The 23,387-nt window shown below is 40.3% G+C and overlaps 2 protein-coding genes across 7 annotated transcripts in view; one reads left to right on the forward strand and one right to left on the reverse strand.

The window, feature by feature from the left end:
* The window catches only part of agbl4 (AGBL carboxypeptidase 4), a 436,619-nt gene extending 418,980 nt beyond the window's left edge, over positions 1–17,639 (reverse strand). For both annotated transcript variants that reach the window (XM_072681668.1, XM_072681667.1), the window contains exons 1-2: positions 17,556–17,639; positions 16,425–16,547 (exon numbers count right to left, since the gene is read on the reverse strand). In XM_072681668.1, the coding sequence (XP_072537769.1) occupies positions 16,425–16,547; positions 17,556–17,586 (154 nt within the window). In that variant the 5' untranslated portion in view covers positions 17,587–17,639. The remainder of the gene's footprint in view (positions 1–16,424; positions 16,548–17,555) is intronic.
* A 4,635-nt stretch (positions 17,640–22,274) lies between these two features.
* The window catches only part of elavl4 (ELAV like neuron-specific RNA binding protein 4), an 85,968-nt gene continuing 84,855 nt past the window's right edge, over positions 22,275–23,387 (forward strand). For 2 of the 5 annotated variants that reach the window (XM_072681652.1, XM_072681654.1), the window contains exon 1: positions 22,277–22,882. In XM_072681652.1, coding sequence (XP_072537753.1) covers positions 22,835–22,882 — 48 coding nt within the window. In that variant the 5' untranslated portion in view covers positions 22,277–22,834. Of the gene's footprint in view, positions 22,883–23,387 lie in introns of all 5 variants that reach the window. The other 3 variants (XM_072681651.1, XM_072681653.1, XM_072681655.1) reach the window with 3 other exon arrangements.

Here is a 23,387-nt window from a genome sequence, read left to right on the forward strand (position 1 = left end):
TCAATGCACTGCCAGCTTTATGCGATGGGGGGAAAGAAAAAAAAAAAAAAAAGGAAAGACGAAAAGAGCTTCTACTGAAAGCTATTCAAAAGCCTTGGCAGAGCACCAATGCTCTATCTTCTCTCACTCCTTGTGGAAGCACTCTGGCCCATTGTACCCAACATGGTGCAATTACTTAAGCAAAATTAAGCAATATTATATATATATATATATATATATATATATATATATATATATATATATATATATATATATATATATATATATACACAGTGCCCTCCATAATTATTGGCACCCCTGGTTAAGATGTGTTCTTTAGCTTCTCATAAATTGAGTTTTTTTCTAAATAATATAGGACCACGATGGAAAAAAAGAGTAAAATCCAACCTTTAATTCAAATGAATTTTAAGGGGGGAAAAAAAATCCCTGACTAAGAAATAATTATTCTTCATAAAATCACCTGTTCCACAATTACTGGCACCCCTAACATTTCTTAGGAAATAAATGTAATTAAAGTATTTCTGTCAATTCTACAGTAGTTTATGAAGTTGATCAGAGTATGTAGGAACATTTAATTAGTAATTCACAACTTCCTGTTTCCTTGGGGTATAAATATGACGTGACACAGAGGCCATTTTTCTTCAACATGGGAAAGACAAAGGAACATACCATTCAAGTAAGGCAGATGTGTGTTGACCTCCACAATCAGGCAATGGCTACAAGAAAATAGCCACTCACCTACACCTGTCCATATCTACTGTCAGAGGAATTATTAAGAAGTTTAAAACAACTGGAACAGTGGTAAACAAGCCTGGACGAGGCCGCAAGTTTATTTTGCCACCCCGCACAGTGAGGAGGATGATAAGAGAAATAAAAAGGTCTCCAAAGCTCACTGTTTCAGAATTGCAACAAATGGTAGCTTCTTGGGGTCACAAAGTCTCCAAAACAACCATCAGGGGCTATCTGCATGCCAACAAGCTGTTTGGGAGGCATGCACGGAAAAAACCTTTTCTCACTCACAATCATAAACGCAAACGTTTGGAGCTTGCTAAGCAGTACTGGAACTTCAACTGGGACCGTGTGCTTTGGTCAGATAAAACTAAGATTTTGGCAATAAGCTTTTTGGCAACAAATGCTCTAAGTGGGTCTGGCGTAACACAAGAGCTGAGTATGCAGAAAAGCACCTCATGCCCACTGTGAAATATGGGGGAGGATCAGTGATGCTGTGGGCCTGTTTCTCTTCCAAAGGCCCTGGGAACCTTGTTAGGGTGCATGGCATCATGAATGCTTTGAAATACCAGGACATTTTAAAACAAAATCTGGTGGCTTCTGCCCAAAAGCTGAAGATGGGTTGTCACTGGGTCTTTCAGCAAGATAATGACCCAAAACATATGGACAAATCTACACAGAAATGGTTCACCACACACAGAATCAAGCTCCTCCCATGGCCATCTCAGTCCCCAGACCTCAACCCCATTGAAAACCTGTGGAGTGAGCTGAAGAGGAGAGTGCAGAGGAGAGGACCCAGGTCGCTGGATGATTTAGAGAGATTGTGCAAAGAGGAATGGTCAAAGATCCCTCTATCTGTATTCTCCCATCTTGTGAAACATTATAAGAAAAGATTAGGTGCTGTTTTGTTGGCAAAAGGGGGTTGTACAAAGTATTAACATCAGGGGTGCCAATAATTGTGGCACACATGATTTGATGTTAAACAATTATTTCTTAATGTGGGATTTTTTTCCTACTGAATAAATTCACTTGAGTTAAAGGTTGAATTTTACTCTTTTTTTCATCGTGGTCCTATATTATTTATAAAAAAAACTCAATTTATTAGAAGCTAAAGAACACATCTTAACCAGGGGTGCCAATAATTATGGAGGGCACTGTATGTATATATATATATATATATATATATATATATATATATATATATATATATATATATATATATATATATATATATATATAAACAAGGTCAAAAAGTATATAAACAGAAGAGAAAATGGACCCTAGTATGGAAGTAGTAGCAAGAGCAAATCCAACCACGCCACTAATCCTCAAGTAAATGTGCTTAAAATAAGGGACTTAGATTCATGATTTGACATATGAATTTACAAAGTCTCTTACGTAAGAGAAAAATAAAAGGCATAGAGAGTGAAGTTAGCCACGCAGGCTCTGGCTCGGCAGGAAGCGCTGGACTCAGCAAAGAAAGCCATGAGCACAGAGCAGACTGAACCCTCTTCAAAGGACAGATGCAAAGTTTCGTTCTCATTAGAAGTAGAGTGCTCACACACTTAAAATGGCCCTGGTTCACAGCCAGTGGGCAGTCTCAAATTGGTTTTCTGATGAAGACCAGCTCTGCAGAGGGCTTTTCAAACCCTCTCAAAGAAGCTTTTCAAGAGGTTTGAGGAAACAAAGATCCTTACTGAAACATTCACTAACACCCTATCAAAGTGCATTTACAGATTTTGAACTCTTGATGTCATGATCTTTCTTGGACAAAAGAAGACTGAATGTGTTCATAAGGTTTCATAAAGGCCTGCTCCTGGAATCAGTTTGATCCTAATGTAAATGGTAGGGATGTCCAGATCAAGGCTTTTACCCCAGATTAGAGTCTCTCAATACAGATTTGTGTGTTTCTATAAATAATACAGCCCCACAGCGTAGATAGGATGTGCTAATACACAATAGTAAACAACAGTAAAATCACTAATTTCAGTAAATAGGTTCTATAATTAGACATATTTGGTTTTAAATGACTACATATTTACTTTATAGTGTTTAATATCGTACAGTCCAGTCTGACTGCCCTACCTGACCATTCAGCTCCCAGTTCTGTTTAAAACTAAATAAATGAATGGGATTCTCTTGCTGGTAGAACAGATAATTTCTTTATTTAACAGAACATTTCAAGCTGATGAAATGTGCACACTGCATCTGGCATGGACAGTTACCATTAGAAGTCAACTTTAGCTTTTGTTTTGCTGCAGTTAAAACAGCTCTTTTTTTGTTTTGCTCACCAAAATAATGTCAAATGTCAAAAAGTCTAGGGTATTTAAAAAATTGTTTTAAGCTCATCTACAGTAGCTGAATATCAGTCTTTTGTCGCCTACTAATGGCACCTAGAAGACGCCAGAAAACACTCCTAACACAAAATAATAAATATAAATGACATGGGACAGATTTGAGTTGTCATTTTGTTAATTATGTTTATTATGCTATGGTTTATAATTGCTTATTTTTCATTTTTATACAGTTTTAATGCTTTAACAGTGTTATTTATACACTAACACTCCACTAGAGATCCATAGTGGAATGGAACTTTAAAACCCCATACCCGATCCATTAATAAACGGTACTTAATGTTTAGGACTAAACTAAAGTAAGGGGGGGCTAATACACGGTCAAACTAGATCATCTACTGTGCATCTCATTTTTTAATACAGCTTTGCAGTTACACATGCATGCACTGAAGGGTGCCACAATCAAAGTCGGTAGAAGTATACAGTTCGCAATGGGGAGTAATAACAACTCATACTCAGGGCCAAATGAGAACTGCTCTGCACAACATTCTTTATCTGCACGCTTCCAGTCGGCCTGCATGCATACAAAAACGACATAAACCTCTTCCATTTCTTAGACCACACACCCTGACGAATATGTAGGGCACATTTCAATTTTGTTTACTCCTGAGCAACTGCCTGTAACCAAAACCAAATGCATTTCTATCAGAAATTCTTCTCCATTTCGGCACGTCGGTTTACAAACATATTCCGGGCATATAAATGTGAAATAGCAAACAAAACCTGACACATCAGTGCACTCCATCTCAAGGATAACGCTTTAAATAAATCAGCAAAATAAACAGAGGAGAGACGGGAAGAAAAAAAGAACGAGAGAGAGGACGAGAAAGGAGCGTACAAAGTGCAAAAGCGTTACAAATCCTCGTCGTTTTCCCAAGCTGGGTGTCCTTGGCTGGGATGAAGAATGACACGTCTGCCTGGCGAGAGTGTTTACGGCATCAGGAGAGCTGCTGGGGGAAATGGATTACTCCATCATCAGAGCGCAACATGTTCACAGAGCAATGTACCGCAACACAGCTCTGTGTGGAGTCATTTTCACCTGCAAGACCTTTTTTATTTGCTACTGCCGTGCGTCTTAAGTTTGGACTTGAGAAACCACAAAATGGCTCAGAAAACTACACATCTGATGTCTAACAGTAGGCTCTATGATAACTGGACAGAGCTAGAATAATGAAAGTGACAGTGAGAATGTGGAATGTGTGAAAGAACTGCTTTAAAAGACAAGAGTGGCACTGACTTATCAATGATTAGTGTAAAAGCTAGCCTGAACCACTTAACCCCTATTTTACACATTCTCAGGTTCGTCCAGGAGTCAGGTTTATTCTGTTGACCTTACAATGGGAGCAGCAAATTCAGTAAAACCACCAGACAGGCAGGTGAACATATGCGCATGGACACACACACAGGAAATTTGAAAATATTTGTATATTTGTATTTACATACACATTTAAGGCATTTAGCATTTACATTTAAGGCATCCAGCAGACGTTCTTATCCAGAGCGACTTACTAAAGTGCTTTGCTATTTACCCAAGAATAACCTCAGCTAGTTTGAATAGGCTAAAAATTCAAAGATACCTCTAAGTTTAGACACTACTAAACACAGGTCAGTAAGGAGGCCATAGTACTCTACTCTTCGCCCAAGTACTCTCAGAAGAGGTGGGTCTTCAGTCTGCGTTTGAAGACAGCGAGCGACTCTGCCGTTCGGACACCCAGGGGAAGCTTGTTCCACCACTTTGGTGCAGGACAGAAAAAAGCCTGGACGCTTGTTTTCCGTGGATTTTGAGGGATGGCGGGTCGAGCCGAGCCGTACTCGAAGCTCGAAGGGCTCTTGGTACAGATCGGCTTTTGACCACTGCCATCAAGTACGGAGGGGCTGGTCCATTCTTGGCTTTGTAGGCCAGCGTCAAGGTTTTGAATCTGATGTGGGCAGCTACAGGAAGACGACCCGTGCCGCTGCATTCTGGATACGTTGCAGGGGCCTGATGGTGCGCAAAGGGAGACTAGTCAGAAGAGAGTTGCAGTAGTTAAGTCTTGAAGTTGACAAGACACTGAACAAGCACCTGGGTGGCCTCTCTAGAGGATTTGCCCTGTAGGTCTCCTAAAGAGGCTTTGTAGATGATCAGATAATCTTCAGTAATATTAATTTTAATATCTCCTAAATGCAACTAAATTAAAGCATAAACTTACACCTAACTCTAAACCTCCCATTAAACCTAACCCTAAATGCGATCCTAAATGTAACCCTGTTGAGAGTTTCAACAGTTTATGGATTCAATCATCTGCAGATAATGTATTGGGGGCTGTGACAAGTATCCTTACATTTAAAATATATTTTCTCCTACTTCAAAACACAAATGACATGGTTAACTGAAAATGAGTATATGCATGACAGGATACCAATATCAGACCAGACTTTGGAACACCATGGAACACCATAATCCACCATAACCCCCCCCCCCCACCAGTGGAATTTGCCATGGGCAAAGCAGTCTCATCAGTTTAGCGTAAAGTGTTCAACTTTAAATGTGACAACAGTAAGCTTTAGGTCAGCTAGATAATCTAATCTATCCGCTTCCCCAACATACAATGTGCCAAATACACTGCCAAAACGCACCCGTAATCTGTGACACCCATTAATTTGTCAATCATATGGCGTATATACACTCAAGTGAAGTCTTTCCTTAGCAATTCTAAAAAGAAAAAGAAAATGCAAACAATCTTTGTTGGTCATGCTTCAGGGATTTTAACCATCTAATCACATAACCTCAGTATATTATTTCTGCCATTAAATTCAGAACATGGCAATTAACCCCACTGTGAAGAAACATGTCTGCAAGAATGTAACTGCTTCATGTTGTAAGGTAAGCACACAGAAAACTTCTCAGGTTATCTATGAAGTTTATGAAGTGTCACCACTGTTGCCTTACTCTATACTGTCTGCAGGTATAACCCACTGATTTCCCCACATCATTGTGCAAATGATGTAGAGCCCATGTTGTGCACACATTCTAGACCTTCAGGTGTATATGTGTTAAAGAACTCAGGCTGGGCAGATGGTTACAGGCAGCCAGAAAATCAAGCAAAACAGTGGCTTTATCAGTAGCTTTATCATTCAGGGTCTACAATCTTGATGACCCATTAGTGAACACTCTGGTCCATGTCATCTAAACCCACTCTTTACCCTAAAACTCAGATATTCATGTATCTTATGTTTGAAATGTATGTTCGGCATCTCAGCCACTCCAACACAGCAACTGAACTATCACTAAAATTGCTTTCACTTTGCTGGGAGCCATTAGAGAATAACAAATATTGGGGGAACCAGGTTCCAGGTTTACCACCAGTTCAAAACACAACAAGCAGTGACACATCAGCCTAGACCTCTCATTAGTTAGTCAGTAGCCAGGAAAGGTCTAAAAAGACAAATTTGGTCTATGGCTTGCTCATGCACATACAAAACTCATTCTCACCTCTAGATATTCAGAGCACCAGTATTTTTTATTTATTCTCCTCTAATGGTGGTTGATGTCCAACTTTAGCCTGACAGGTTCTATTTGCTTTAAAGAAGTTGCTTTGCCCTGAGTAAATCTCACACCAATTGCTGTCAAATAGAAGGTGTAAAGCCTGTGTGTGCTATTCATTCCCATGCAGCCCATTATAAAGTGCTGGTAACTGTATGTGCAGTGTGCTAATTGATGTATGTGTCACATTCACGAGTCTATGGTTATAAATTAGTTTCTAAACCAAGTAGCTTAAGGTGGGAACACGCTATAGGATTTAAGCGTTGCTGTTTAAGCAAGACCTTAAACAATCCTAATAGTGCAGCATTAGACAATTAGAACATAAGAAGCGTTCACTTTCTAGTGGTTCCTATGGAAGACAAAAGGTTATTCATTTAAAGTAGTCAGGATTTTCTCTCACCAGTGAGAGGCTGTAGAAACCTTTCTATAACATACTAAAAATGCAAAGGTAGTGTTGTAGTACTTGAGTCTGAGTCTCCGTCTCAAGACCATAAACAAGTCTTGGTCCCATCCTAAGCCGTTTCCTAAACTGTGCCCAATTCACTATATAGTGCACTACTTTGGGGTTTCACCTTTTAGTCATAATGCTCGAAACTGTAACAATCCCACAATGCACTGCAATGAGTAGTTTACAAACTCTGTATACTAGCAGACATGGACTATCTGTGTTGTTTGGTTTAAAGATTCGCATGCAGCTTCTCTGGGGAAGACAGACGTTCAGATTGCTTACAGCAATGAGCTCACACACATAACGAGGTGTCTGGAATCATTCACTATCTCTACATAGAGATCTGGATTTTTGCATGTGAGGGACATTGAATCAGTTTCAAACACAGCTTCCCTGTCAACCTAAATTTAGAGGACTCAGACATGCATCTGTCTGAGGTAACGGTAACTAGAACTTTATTTGTTATTCGTGATCGTTATTGAACAGAAGTCACGTTTAAGGGTATGTAAAAATCATTGTGCTTACCAGCGCAACTCCCTTCTTTCTCCATTAAAGCCACCATACATCAGGTGGCAGACAACTGCACAATGCTGTTCACATAGCATAACATAGCAGATATAGAACCAAGCAGGTCTATACGACACAGAATGCATTGCGTTGAGAGTGCCATGATCAAGCAGACACTTATTTCTAAAGTTTGGGATGAGCTCAGCTTACTACCCTTTATTAAAGCTTGCTGTGTTCAAGGTTATAAATGTTTTTTTTAAAAACAGCCCATTTTAATTTTTACAAAGATGAGTCCCCTATTAAATATTATTAGCCATTCCATTCCATTACACCACTATAATGCTTAAGTGTAGCTTCAACCCAGCCACCACAAACAAACCCCATCTGACATTCAGAGTACAACAGACCTACTAAGGCAAGACACTTTCCTTAGTTCCCTAGGATGCATGTGCCTTCCATGACATTTCCATGCATGTATGTATCTGTGTAATCAGCAATCAGTCAGAGCTGCAGCTCACACTCCAATCGGCAGAGGCCAGCGCCAACTGGACCGTGGGACTCTGCTCTGATCAAAGGTAACTGAGGGAAACAGCGAGAATGTCAGGCTGTATTATCAACTGTTTCATTTGCTTGTGTACTTTTGAGATAGCCATTCGCCTCCCTGTCTTGCTCTGCAGCATGGACACACACTTGCCACGGATTACACAATCCACAAACTAGGCCCTTGGTAGGATGGTAAATTTCATGGCATGCCAGGGCACAGAACCCTACAAAGTCTATTTCAGGCACTGAATCATAATGTCAGCTTACATCAGAAGGTGAATTCAAATAGTAGTTTTCTGTTCTGTTCTTGAGCCTAAAGCGGTGAGGACATAACATTGACATTTAAGGTCTGAGGGTCTTTTCCCTCGGAGAGGCACTAAAGGGTGTTCTACATTTACCCCTCAATATGTTTCACCAAAATTAACTTTCTAGTTATTGAATCATTTTGGCTTGTACTTGAGAATCGCAAAAAAAATATTCAAAATGTGTACCAACATGAGAAAAAAAGCATAGCAGAATCCTCAATTAAATTTATCCATTAAACATTTTACTGCTTCTCTGCTCCAAGCACGGAGTGAGTAAGAAACTACAGAGATGGCTATAGCAGCGGGAAAAGGGAAGTACCTTGACCATTAGCCTTGGATAGATGGACAGAGTGGCCTTGGATTGGGTATAACACTGCAAAAGATTCTCCATTCATGGTCTCACAGTATTGGACAGCTGCAGGGTCAGAGCTGTGTAATGCCACATAGAGCTGATGAAAGAACCAAAACCACTAGTTTTAGCTAGTAGAAAATACGTGAAAAAAAAAATAAAACAAATACATATATGTATAATGGCTGCAAATACCAAACATCTGAAAAATGTTACATAAGTAAAGGTCAGTATCCAAACAGCAGAAACAAAACTTTCTTCACTCCTTTCTAAACTCCAAAATAACTTGAAATTTCATTTATCCCCACAGTCTATGTTTTCTTCATACTTGTGTTGAAATGATGAAACATTTATAGTGGCCTAATATCAGAAGAAGCGCACTTGATCCCCTCCGAGCCCCGCTGATGCCTGCTGCCACTTGTGCTAAGCACGGAGCTTGATTGTTAGAATGTTCCCCACTTCTTTAATCAATGGGGAGCCGACTGTCTTGATTCTGGGGAGCTCTAAAGTGTATAAATCTCTTGCAGCAAGTCAGGCTGCTTTTTGTCCCTTCTGTCTCTTTCATTCTCTCCCTCTCTCTCGCTCTCTCTTTCTGGCAGTGACTACAATCATTCATGCAGTAGATGTACTCTGCTAGTGTGACAAGAAGAATTCTGAGGGAACATGGGGAGGGTGGGAGACACATAAAAAACATCCCCCAGTTAGAGAAAGGAAAACACAAAACAATTAAAGCTCCATCAGCACTAAACTATTCATCCTCATTATCAGTCTCACAGAAAAGGCCTTGTCCAATTCTGACTACACAACTCTTTCATTCAACAACTTAATGGAGATGCACTATCAATTTAAAGGGTCCATAAAACACTGTTATAGTTTTAAAACATGCATAGTTTTAATCCATTAATGCATGAATTCAAGCTGCAAAAAGAGCCTGTTCTAAATCCAGTGTTTTTGTGATCATTCACATATGTCCATCAATTCAGCTGTTTAGCAAACCAGTTCACAATAAAGTTATACAGGTAAGCAACAGAACACGAGAGGGAGTGCGTTATTGCATATAACATCACGACTGTGATTTGGAAGTGCCGTAGATCTAGAGCTGGGCAATATGACGATATTTTATCGTACTGTGATACATTTTGTTATCATGATACACAATATGCTTTTCCAACCATATTGAAGATACTGTTGGTGCCTAATAAACACTGATCAACTTCAAGTTTCATTACTAACAGTGTAATTACAACCGTGGTTTAATTAGATGAAGCAGATGTTGAATAAAAATACAACAGTTTTCTTAAAAAACAAAATACATCAAAGAAGCCCATTTCATACTGCATATGCTTTAAAGTTGTCAGTTCCTTCCACCAAAAAGTAGTTCCACGAGTACATGTTGAGCCCTGTAAACAATCAAAGATAACTGCTGATCCTATAAGGCTCACAATTCGTGGTACAGATAGGGTCATAGAACTGTCAAAGAATCAAGTTCAGCCAGAGATGTTACAAACGAGTCAGACTGGATGAAATATGAATGGGGAGTTTTCGTAACGCTCAACATGGCGTCCGTTTATAGATAAGGATACAGATAAAGTTCCACCCTTCAACAAAATTGTGGAGATCTGTGCAAGCACAGTAGCCAGAATAAGCCACAAAAAAAAACATTTTGTGTGTGTTATTGAACTAAATGCTACAAACTATTCATGAGTTTGTTTGTTTTTTGTCAGATTTTATCTGATTTAAAACATGTTTTTGAAACTGTTAACTTGACCTATTAGTCTATAAGGACTATAAGGACAGCTCAGCCTTTGTAACTGTTGTTTACATTTACATTTACGGCATTTTAGCAGACGCCCTTATCCAGAGCGACTTACAAGGTTACTCGTATTACAGAGTTGGGCCAATGTAGTGTTAGGAGTCTTGCCCAAGGACTCTTATTGGTGTAGCGCAGCATAGTCACCCAGACCGGGAATCGAACCCTGGTCTCCCACATGGTGTTGTTGTAACGCAATGGTAGGTGGTGGTGTTATCTGTTGCACCACACCAACCACTGTTGTCACTGTTGTCACTGTTGTCAATGCATCAGCGGAGTGATAACGTTTACTGTGAAATGGCTGTGCTGTTAACACAAATATGGATAGAAGAACACTTCTCAACCAATCAGATAGTGAAGTTGGAACTAACTGTTGTATAATATGCTCTAATTACAACATGTAAATATTTATTGTGTTAATATGATCTATTTATTTTGCTTTGCATCATTTCATTTAGAAATTTAATCTAAAAACAGTTATATTGTTTGCTACCACAAGCATATATTTTTTAGAGTGAACTGGCGAAATATTTTACAGCTTGTAAAGATTGTAAAACTGAATTAGGAATATTCTTCATACGAAGTGAAAGACATAAACTACTACAGTGATGCAGGAAATTGCCTCCTCAAGCTGGTCGCTGTGAGAAACTGTTCTAATTTTCTGGACTGCAGTGTCCACAGCATAAAGTCATGTGCATGTTAAAGCCCATGTGCTACACACACACATACACGCACACAAAGCCACACACCTCCCCTATGCATGACTGGCACTGGCACCAGATTTAATCAGGAGCTGCAGTCAATGAGTTTTATTACTCAAAAGACATGATCCTCTGATGAAACACCAACGTGTGGAGCAATTTTCAACATAATATTTCCCCAGGAATAATTATGGAACTGATGTGAGTAACACCTACACTAATGTAATAACAAGAGACAAGGAATCTGAGCAGTGCACATCTGTAGCTATGGCTCACCGTGCCAACAGGGAAACAAAACAAATCCTGTGCTCATAAAAAAAAAACCTTTACAATTTACAGCACACACCTGTGCATAAAAATAATGTGTTCCGTTCTGAATTTAGATTACTTTAGGAAAGTATTGTGCTATCATGCCTGAATGTCCAATCCACTCACACTAATGCTCACTCTTTTCATAACTTTAACATCTACAGTGAACAGAAAACAAAGGCTACATCTGAAACTGCTAAAAACATTAAAGGCACCATTACTAAAGTGCACCATCCAGACAAAACAACTAAACAATTGAATATATCTTTACTATATGAATAAATGGTAAACACAGCACTAATTAAACAACAATCAAAAGACACTTTCATTATTAAAGCACTAATTACAACCCTTCGAGCTCATTTGCATTCACAACCCTATGGAGGTTCATCTAATGCTTCTAATTCCACCAGATATAAGGAGCCATCAAAACCACTTTAATGACACCTTCAGGAAATACTCATTATTTTTTTTTGTAGCATCAAGCGGTGCATAATAGGGGTCATTTTCTCCAAGTTCCATAAAACAGAGCAAGAGAAAGTGAGAGAATAAGAGTGAGAGACAGGCCAATAAACAGAGAGGGTTCTTTTTTTTTTCCTTCAAGTGACTCCAAACCTGGAAGCCCAACTGCCTCAGAAAAGATATACTACTGCCCTAATCTGCATACGGCTGACAAGAAAGTGAGATATATCTCATCTAAATGTAAATTAGGTGTTTTATACCTTCAGTAAACAGTTTACATAACCATGGACTGTTTTAATAAACCAATTAGAATTTATTACCTGGATACTAAAGATATGAACCGTTTCTCTGAATTCACATTTTTATGCAGAACCTTGACAGCTGTCTCGGAAAAAGAAAAGGAGAAACAATTGTATTGGCAGCAGGAGGCAAGTTGAGTGATATCTCAGCTTCAAGTCAAATAAACACATTTGCTTAAACTCCTGTGACTCACTCAGCAATAAATTAAGCTCGAAGTGAGAGCATGTGGGGAACTGTGATGCCACACCTTTAAAATACAACACGTTGAAAGATATGTAATACATGAGGCATGTTAATTTACCAGCTGTCACTGTCAAATTATAGCACAGGTATGTAAATTGGGGATAGAGATGTCAACTGAATACACAATGCAATGTCAAGAAGACTGACATGGCTCTTACACTTGCAACCACAGTGGAATGACATGGGCTTGAATCTGACCACTACCTCATCTTTTCTCTTTCTGCTTTTTTTCTGCATTTTACAGTTTAACCATATTTCATTAAATGTTTATTTAAAGTAAATCCTCTTGTAACTAAAAACTGCAGAAAGCAAAAAAAAAAAAAAAGTTGGGAAAGACTGGAAAGAAGTGTCGGAGTTAGCTCGGAAGTTAGCTACAAACCTCCCCCCCTCTAAGAGATGAGTAATTAAATGTCAAATCTAGGCCTTTCTTATTCCATAACATTCCTCTGCGGCGTGTCCTTTTAGTGACATTGGAGCTCAGCACTCAATAGCGCTTAACACCAAAAGCTGCAATTGGTGCCAGAGAAGCGTCACTTCTCCTCTGTCAGCGTGTAAGCGGTTAACGTCGTTTAGCTGCCGTGTTGCTTTGCTGAAGCAGCAACAGGACATTAATTTGACATTAGCGCCGTAATATCAATTCCTCTCCCTTTTCCAACTTGGGTAATGCATTTACTGGAAAGAGATTAATATCAATTCCATAAATCATTCAGGAGAATTTCCCCAGCCAGAGACATAGGGGTAATATCATATATGTTAGCTGATCTCTGCCTGGCCGCTCGATGCTCATTAATCAATGTCGCAGGTCCTCAGGGCCAGTCAGCAGGGAAAACAGAGAAACTTATAAAATCCCCTGATTATTTATTTATATCGACTCAGGCTCTGTAAATTTATGTTGATCATATTCCATGTCCTTTTGCCACTGCCCTTCACTGCCCACAAATAGCAACAAAGATACAAAGTACGTAGCTGTTTCACAGCAGTGATGAGCTCCAGAAGCCATAATGCACAGTATTCTCTTTCAGCGACACTGTTAGACAGCCATGTTTCAGACTTCAGAGACATACTTTCAGGTCTCTGCTACACGGACCTACTGCTGCACGGTATAACGTTGTGACGTATTGCTTCCAACTTCACCTCAAGCCTCCCATTTTAGCTTTCAATCGAAAGCTAAAATCATACAGGCTACTTTCATTCAACTTTTCTTAGCACAAAGTAACAAGTTGATAAGACCAAAAAGGCTGGTCCATCTAAAATTGCATTGATATAGAACATTTCCAAGTGCACAAAAATCCTTTAAAAAGCTCTCCCACAGGGAGGCCAGAGGCAGTGGTGAGCCTGGGCCCTGCAGTGGACTGAATTGGTTGCCTGTCAAGAATATGAAAGCTGAGTCTCATCTGCTGGAGACCCTGAACCTAATCTCCCAGCAGAGAATGATATTGTGTCTGTTCCAGAGCCCTACTGATTCACTGTCAATCCAACCCAGAGCCACTCTCAGCTGCCCACTTGACCTTGTCACAGAAAAAGCACTTTATTTTCATTATGCCGCCATTCATTCAACCCTTGCAAAAAGAGCCAAACAAAGGCCATTTACTCAAAGCATTCTTCAAAATATTACGGCACTGTTTAATTACAGCTTTCAACATGGCAGACAGACAAGGTAAAAGAGCAGGCACTCTCGCACCAGGCTTTAAATTTTTTACTCCCTCTTTGTAAAAGGAGATAATTAGCCTGTAAAAGCATATCGCACTCTGAGAACTGTCTGGCACAATATAGCAAGAAAGTTCAGCTCAGCACAAGATAAGAGCTGCCATTTGCAATCACACAGCTTTGACAATGCATAGTCTAGACCTAATGTTTCGCTCTAATGTTATATGGACCAGAAGCATTATAGCTCCCAGTACATCAGTCCTGTTTTCAAAATAAAATGTTAGCATTAATGCAAGCTCTATTTATCTATGTCCTGTTTACTTTTGAGAACGTGTCCTATTAAGCTATGGTCCTGGAGCTAGCATTATATCAAAGCTAAGAGCTAAAAATTGCTCTGTGGTGGCCTGCACAGACCAGTACAAATTGCTATGTTGCCCCCTTACCTGCCTCAGAGAACTGAGGAGCTTAGTGGATAACATATTTTTGTTTTTTACAAGGGCAACATCCCACTACAGTTACCCAAACCTGTACATGTTAACAAGCTAACCACTGTTAAAATACCAGATGTCCATGGCAAAACCAAACATATGAATATACTAAGAGGAGTTTAGTGACGTTAGCACGCTAGGGGAAAATGCTTCACCTCCATCTGTAATTTGGAAAATGTGCACACTTTTCGCAGTGTGTAGGTATGCAAGTTATTGTACGTCGCTGCTAGAATGAGCAGAAATTCGACTTTAGAGTAAAGAGTGTCAATAAAGAGTGTAAATGCAATACCTATTTGTTTGGATCTGAAGTCACATCATTGCTGTTGAACAATACATGGAGGCTTCTAGACCAGAAAGATTAGCAAGTAGTCACCTTAAAAAATCTCTATGATGCAGCTCGTCATTAGTATTGTCAATAATGTTTGATAAGATTTAGCTTTAAATGGGCTATGAATAAAATCTGACTGTAGCAACTATGTTAAGCTTGCACCAATAACAAAACTAATAACAAAACTGCAACAGAACAAGTTCCTTCAAATGCATATAATTTCTTTATTTGATTTATTTGTATATGTATTTTCTCTATGCTGCAGGCACAGGTGTGAATAGGTGGGGGTGGTGGGTGGGATGAGCAGTGGCTCATTATCCTTTACAGGAACAGACACTGGAACCAGCCTTTCTAAAAGGACTAGACAGACATGAAAAGGGTACTGTGGTGCTGGACCCTTGTGGTAATTGAATTCAGGTGTTCCAAAATGACAGAGCTGGGTCAGTGGATGCTGGATTTTGCACAGAGGTGGCAACTTTCTGCTGAGTCAGAAAACTCCAAACTTCATGTGGCCTTCGGATTAGCTCAAGAACAGATCATGAAATAGGTTTCCATGACTGAGAAGCTGCATCCAAGCCTTACATTGTCAAGCGCAATGCAAAGCATGAGATGCAGGAACAGTTTGGGGACGGCACCTTTCTGTTCCAACATGACTGTGCAACAGTGCACAGAGCAAGGTCCTTAAAGACATGGATGAGCAAGTTTTGTGTGGAGGAACTCGACTGGCCTCGAGTCCTGACCTCAACCTGATAAAACACCTTTAAGATGAATCAGAGCGGAGACTGCGAGCCAGGCCTTCTCGTCCAACATCAGTGTCTGACTGTATAGTGTATATGCATACAGAATGTTTAGTTCTAAAAAGGTTTAATATCATATGGCAAAATTACATTTAAGGGTTTTTCAGTAACTTACAACTTTTAGAAATATGTGCATATGTAATTCATTTGTATTATGAGTGTGTGTAAAAACAAACAAACAAATAAACAAATAAATGCATAAATTCTTGCCTCATCTAGATATGCACTGTATTCACAAAATAATTAGTTATTATAATTTAGAATTCATTACAATACAATTTCTTAAATGTTGTTTCTGTATAATTTAAGCAATTAAACAGTTCCTCCAGCTCTACACACACACACACACACACACACACACACACACACACACACACACCACCGTATAAAGCATCTAAAACTATTAATTATGTTTGTGCAACCATCAAATGCATTACCATTGATGAAAACAAAACAGTCCTCATTCCCAGTAGACCAACTGGGCAGCAGTACTCCATAGAACTTCAGTCCTCTGGTACATAGCGTAAACGGCATAAATCTATAACCTGGATGACTGAGCACTAAATATCCAGCCTACTCACCGCTTTCAAAGCAGGCATCAAAGATGAGATGTCCTTTCCTGGGCGCACCTGTGTATCCTGGAGGAGTTACTGTCAATTTGCTCACATTTCCCACTAAGGCATCGTCTCCTCCTGCCTCGCTGCCTGCGGAGTGGAACGCACAACAACGGCTCAGCCAAATAGAGAGGAAGCACAGATGGAGCTTCAGATGCAAAATAACAAAGCCATTTCATAACAGCAATTGAAGATGCCAGTATGCCGTTTTAAGCTTTCTTTCAGGCATCTTCCATCCTATTTATTCATATACTCTACTATTGTCTATTCATATTATATATATATATATATATATATATATATATATATATATATATATATGGAAAAGTGTGTGTGTGTGGGTGGGTGTGTGCACATATATGCACACATACACACAAATACATACATGATATGATGATGATAATGATGTAATACATTGTGAATATACGTTTATTTAAGTGTTGAACGTCTGAAAAATGTGGCTGACATCATCGGGCAAAGAAACCGGTTCACAGGTGAACTCTTTTCCAGCTTCAAAACATGCAGCATTCAAAACCCACAAACATAGACCCACACTGGATTAAGTAAAAAGGTACTTTTTCTCGGACAGAAATCATTCCTGACATCGGAAATTCTTGTCATTTTTATTATTTTTATTGTCTTTGCTGATTAAGCTCGAGCTCCTTACAGGTGTATACCTGATGACGAAACGGATAACGAAGCTAAGGTTCAGTTCCTGTGTGAAGACTGTGCCCCTTACAGCTATCTAGCACTGCGCTCATTAGTACAGGTCCTCCTCTCGTCTACCAGCTATATCCGTCCACGCTCTCTCTTACTCGCTCGACGTGCGAACCGCGGCTGATTTGTGACTGAACTGCGCTCCTCATCGACTATTTGGTGTAACCCAACGTTAGTCGGAGCCCAAACAAAACATTAGCTAGCTAGCTGGGTTGGCTAACGTTAGCAAACAGCCTGTTGTTTACAAACGCGGAGCACGCTAGCGCTCCCACCCGCCCCGTGCCCTGCACAGCTACACCTCTACACCCGCGCTCTGGGGGCCATTCGATATGTTGGTGGTGGTCAGAGCTGACAGGGGCACTGGCCTTTAGTTTTACACACCAGTATCGAGCTCTCTGGCGCTCTCCTCCATCTTCCTCTGCCGTTTTTCTCCTCCGCGCTCCCAGCTTCCACACCACGCTACAGGTGCGTTGCCAAGACAACGCTGCTGCGAGGAGGCGCGCGAGGATTTGACGTAAGATGCATACGAGCAGGCAGGCGCGCGCAGCAAGCCGGCACAGCTCCCCCAGCCACACGGATGTCTCTCAGCAATGCTGCGCTAATGCTATCTAATTACTATCTCAGTATCTCGTTATCTGATGTTCCCCTTTTGTATTAATACACCTTACTGCACAGGAAGCAAGAACTACTTGGGGGTTGAAATGCGTACGATACCACATATAGAGATAAACTCAAACTCAAATAGGCTACAGATACTTGTATTTTGGTAAATGTGTATAAAATATAGTGTATGTGTGTATAAATCTATTGTAGCTTACTGTACATACTTCCATTGCCCTCTTTTTTTTTTTTTTTTTTTACTTCAGATGTACTAAAGGTGTAATGTTGTGTACAAAGAGGGAAAGTTCCAATACCCTTCATTAGGCATGACTTTAGCACAAGTCCTCTAGCTCAAGTACAAAAGTACCTGCCTTCAAATACCTTTAAGTAACAAAAGTAACAAATATTATGAGATACTGTAACAATTCTATCTTCCCCTCTTTAGTTTTGAGATGTTAAACACCCCATCTGTGTTTAGGTACAGACTAAAGTGCACCATGTTCCTTCAGATATAGTATAGATATACTGTAGAAAATAGTGAGTGAAAAAGAAGATATTATTATATAAAATGTTAAATAAATGTTAAAAGAGTAAAAACATGTATGGGAATGCAGCTTACTGTACATACTGCAATTACACTTTGTGTGTATAAACATTTTTTCTTCTAGACATGTAATTTTGTGTAAAAACAAACTTTTGGACAAGAAAAAAAAGAAATCACTGCAAACTCCAGAAACCTCCCTCTTAATATTTCTTCCCCTGATGTATTGTAAGAGGGAAAAAAGCAGGCTGCAGAAATTGCCATCATCAACTGTTCCTTTCAAGTGCTTCAGGATTCAAAATTGCGATGTCCCTCACGACCGATACTGTCTGTCTCTTTTCAATTATGTGTGCGCTGATTAAAATGTGTGAATTCCTGAACAATTGGAGGACAGTCTATGCCATCATGCACAAGCCAGACCCTATTCATTTTCTATTAATAGTGCTGCTTTTTGATTAGCCTTCAAATGAATGACCATATGACTGTGTTTCAAGCGGGCACAAGCATATAGACTCTCTCCTACTAATTTCCAGGTTATAAGCTTTGGGTGCTAGAAGCAGACAGAGATGGCTAGGGAGGAGAGTCTTCTTTAATAAGGCAAAATTGGCAATGATCCCCTCCCCCACCACCCCCTTTGATCATATTTGATGGCAAACTACAGGAAAAAAGGGAGCAGCCAGTGTGGACTGATTATTTTTTAAGTGATGAGAAATTGTGCTGGGCGTTATCTCCTTAAAATTGAAAATTGAATAGCTGTCTTTCGTAGTATGTCATTCTCCTCTACCAATTAGCTGGGACTATGTATTCGCCAGGGTTGCTGAAATGTATAGACGGCGAGTAACAGTAATATGGATTGCTCCTGGTTGCTGCCCGTTTGTTCCTGTATTCTTGCATTTTTCCAGAAGAACATGCAAGCGAGCTGCAAGCATACACTGTTCCATTTCTCTGGCCGCAGAGTGTCTCAGGGCTTGCTGAATCTCCGTGGGTATTCCTTTGACAATTATGACGTGCCTGCAGGAGCAGATTCTTCCTCTTCTTCCTCCTCCCTTCACTGTACTGCTCCAGTCATCGGCAAACAGAAGATTTAATCAACACATCAATCACACCAAACACAAGCAAGTACGGTCCATTTCTTGATCCTCACATTTTTAATTGGTTCTCTGGAGATGCAACTTTTTTCCCCACATCAAAATAAGTTTCAGTCCGCTGAAATGCTCAGTTTAACTGCCTGTTCCGTGGGCATTTGATGCTAGTGTGATCGCAAAAGGCTGCTAAATGCTTAGAGCAAGGTCCTGGCATTTTTGTGTGCGACATGTACTGAAACACCAGAAAAAAAGAAAGTTAATATTATTTTTGTGTGGATGTGCGTGTGTCCTGGGGGAGCTCCATGTATTTGGTGGTGTACAGGGAAACCCTTTTTAACCGGACCATGTTGGGACAGCATGCATACAGCCTCTTAGTAAATGGGAGGTCATGCGTCGAGAAGACAGACCCACAGGAGAGGCGTCAGGCTTCGAGCAGGCTTTAGGAAGGCACATAGAGTCACTATGGCGACAGCAATCAGAAGCCTCCCGGGACACAAGCGGACAGAAGAGAGGGGGGATGAGAGGCAGCTGACAGTGGAATCAACCGGCAGACTCCATGATTCAAGTGACAACCCATCCTAGCACACACACACACACACACACACACATGCATGCTCAGGCACAGTGAAATAAAAAAAAAGACCAGCTCCATTAGAAGAACATGGCAGGGTGCTTTCTCTCTTTCCCTCTCACTTGCTCGCCATTGGCTGCATTCCACCCTAACAGATGGGCCGGTGTCAATAGGCTGCTATTAACTGGACACTTGCCTCTCCTGTGGCATGGAGACCAGAGCATACTGTACTATCTGTGGTGAGCAATTCACCCACCTATCGCACTCATACGCATGTCAGCACACACCTACTTTTGCACCACAATCTATTACCACACTGAGATGTGTCCACTGAAAGGGTTCAAATTTCTTGGACTTTGTTGTCATTTGAGTGTTATGTGAATTTATGCTTCACTTCACATTACAACAGCAGGATATTTTTGGCAGGGTAGTTGGAAAAAACACATTCTTCATAACTTATCAGGAATTGGATTCTTGAGATACAAGTAAATCAACAATAGGGAATCGGATTCCCTAGTCCCTAAATTAGTCCCACACTTAAATCTTAGAGTTAGGAATCTTGTTTCTGACATCATCAACTCCTCCAACTCATCCAATAAAAAGCACTTAGTAGTTGTTCAGTGTGAGATCACAGTTCTCCATTACTGCCTGCTGGTGAATAAAACATGACCTCATAGTTTGTCATACACATTTTTGGAGAGTTACCAAATTACATTAAAAGGTTAAAACTAATTCAGGGTACTAACAGGCCACACACAGTAAAAGAAAGCGCAACACACGTGCACACCATTTATAAAATCTATGTAGAGATTTTACCAGAATTTTAATCAAGTTTATTACTTTATAGTAACATTAGTTTTAATGTCATTGTCAATACTTATAATTTACTTATACTTATTTACTAATTAACTCTTTCTGTTCATGCAGATAAAGGCCCCGGCAAAACTACACCACAGCCAGCCCATGACTAACTATAAGATTACTTAGAGCAAAGGTGCTGATTACACACGTTGGAAATTTGAGTAGGTACCACATTAAAGCCTTATTATTATTGAATAAAAGTCTTCCTAATCTGGATGTTAACCCTTTAAACTCTCTTGTCTTAGTATTCAGTTATGTATTAATGCTTTATATTTTAAAAACTTTATTATATAGTTACTAGCAATATTTATTAATAACTTACATGACAAAACCACTGTCATTTACATACTTATAAAGCACTTGAAATGCGGACTATCAAATGAGTTCTTAGAGGTGAACTCAAAATGTGAGTCAACCCAGCCCAGTTTTAGTAGGGAAACCTTTGTTCACATACCATTTGTTCATACCAACTAGGCCTTGTTTTTTAATAGTCAGTTCGGGAATAAGGAATTCAGTGTATGATAACCTATATATGAGTGGGCTGTGGTTGATATCAATGCAAACATGTAGACCACATAGAAGGCTATAGAATACCTATTAATGAACAATGCTTCTTTTCTTCTTGTCTTCTTTTAATTTGCAAACTGTGAAAGTGGGTGTGGCTTAAGCCAGAAATGTGTGCTGGAAGTGGGTGTATTTGCTGTCTGCAACAGATTGCAAAGTAATCAAGAAGGACTGACATTATGCAGAATGTAATTTGGACAGCAAATCACCAGTCCACATTTTGGAGTATGCTTATTGGCTTACAGATTCTGATAAGAATGACTATTAAGATATAAAATTGTAATTTTATTGTAATTTGTCTTTGCAATTTCCAGTTTTTACACAAATTATTTTTCACAGCACATTATTATAACACTGAACCAAAATTCTTGGCCATTATTTGTCAAATATCTGGAATGGGTACTACACAGATGTCACTTGATGCTAAACCTGTGTCCGAAACAGCCATGGCTCTGCTGGTCAGGGAGACTACTAACTGCATTTCAGCATAAAGAAGCCTGGTTCTCCTGTGCACGTCAAACGTGGCCGACGTGAGGCGCAGAGGCGGAAGCGATGCCGGGGCGAGAGCCAAGCATCTTCTGTGCTCCCTCTAAGCAGCAGGAGCTCTGAGCAATGGAAGGTGGCAGTGGCGTGAGGCAGATGTGCCTGTGTCACGTCTGTTAGAACAGTCTACCCACCTTGTGGTAACACTGCGAACTGTAGCTGCAGGAGAGCGTGATCGTGAGAGAGAGAGAGAGAGAGAGAGAGAGAGGGAGAGAGAGAGAGGGAGAGAGCAAGAGGAGGGAGGGAGCGAGAGAGAGTGAGAGAGAAAGAGAGTCAGGGAGGGAGGGAGAGGAAGGAGAGAGAGAGAGCGAGAGAAAGAGAGAGAGAGGAGTTTAAACTAAGAGCTATGTTTTGGGACGGAGTAATCTGCTAGAGAGCACTGTGCGGATCGGAGCGCATTGTGAGAGTGAGTGTGCGGGGGACAGATAAGGAAAAGAAGCCCGCCAGCCCGGCTGCTTGTTTTAATGTGCTGACTCTGGGGAGATAAAAAAAAAAGAAAAAATATTGACTCTTCAGTCGTGCGCCGAGAGCCAGGGCACGAGCGCCACATTTAACAAGAGGTGCGTCGCAAACGAAAAAAGAGAAAAAAAAGAACATAAACAGGGCGCGAGAGGGGACAAAATACATCCGCAGCGCAAATCAGCACATTTGAGCGGATTTCTTTTTTTACCCCCTCTTTTTTCTCCTTTTTTTAACCTGTTTCCTTTTTTTTCTTTCTTTTTTTCCATTACCGGGAACGATTCCCATTTCCGGTAGAGAGAAAAAAGAGAGAGAAGGGAGACTTCCACTGACGGACAGCCACTAGAACGCACGAGAGGCGAAAAGGGACGAGAGAGAGAGAGAGAGGAGGAAAAAAAAGAAAAGAGAGAGAAAACAATCACAACGAGAAAACAAGATGTTCGAAATCAGCCGAACACTGAACGCCGCTTTGTTGAGCAATGAGGTAAAGACGTAGGATTTGATTCTAATTCTTTTCACCCCGCTTCTTTCAGTGCGTGTGAGTGTACATGCGTTTGAGTGCACGCGTGAGAGTGTGCGTGCGTGCGTATGTACGTACGTGAGTGTGTGTGTGTGTTGCCAACCATTCCGTTGAGTGTGTGATGTTGTGTGTGATGATGTGTATCTGTGTTGTACAAATGTGTCCATGCTTATAGATGTGGAAGCAGTGAAGGGGGCTAGCTTCATGCGCAGGGTCTGAGGGAGTGTGTGTAGTCGTGTTAGTTTCCCAGGGCTGTTGGAACGGCGGGGTTCACTGTAAAATATAGGAGGGGATTAAACCAGCCGTCTCTTCACCACACACACACACACACACACACACAATCATTTAATTTTCTCATTTACTCAAAGCAAGATGGCTCTAACTGCTGAGCTTGCTTGATGACTCGCCCATATGGGGCTCACAGTGTGTGCGTGTGTGCATGATGATGCGTGCATGCGTATGTATGTGT

This window comes from Salminus brasiliensis, chromosome 6 (assembly GCF_030463535.1).
Source record: "Salminus brasiliensis chromosome 6, fSalBra1.hap2, whole genome shotgun sequence".
NCBI classification, from domain to species: domain Eukaryota; kingdom Metazoa; phylum Chordata; class Actinopteri; order Characiformes; family Bryconidae; genus Salminus; species Salminus brasiliensis.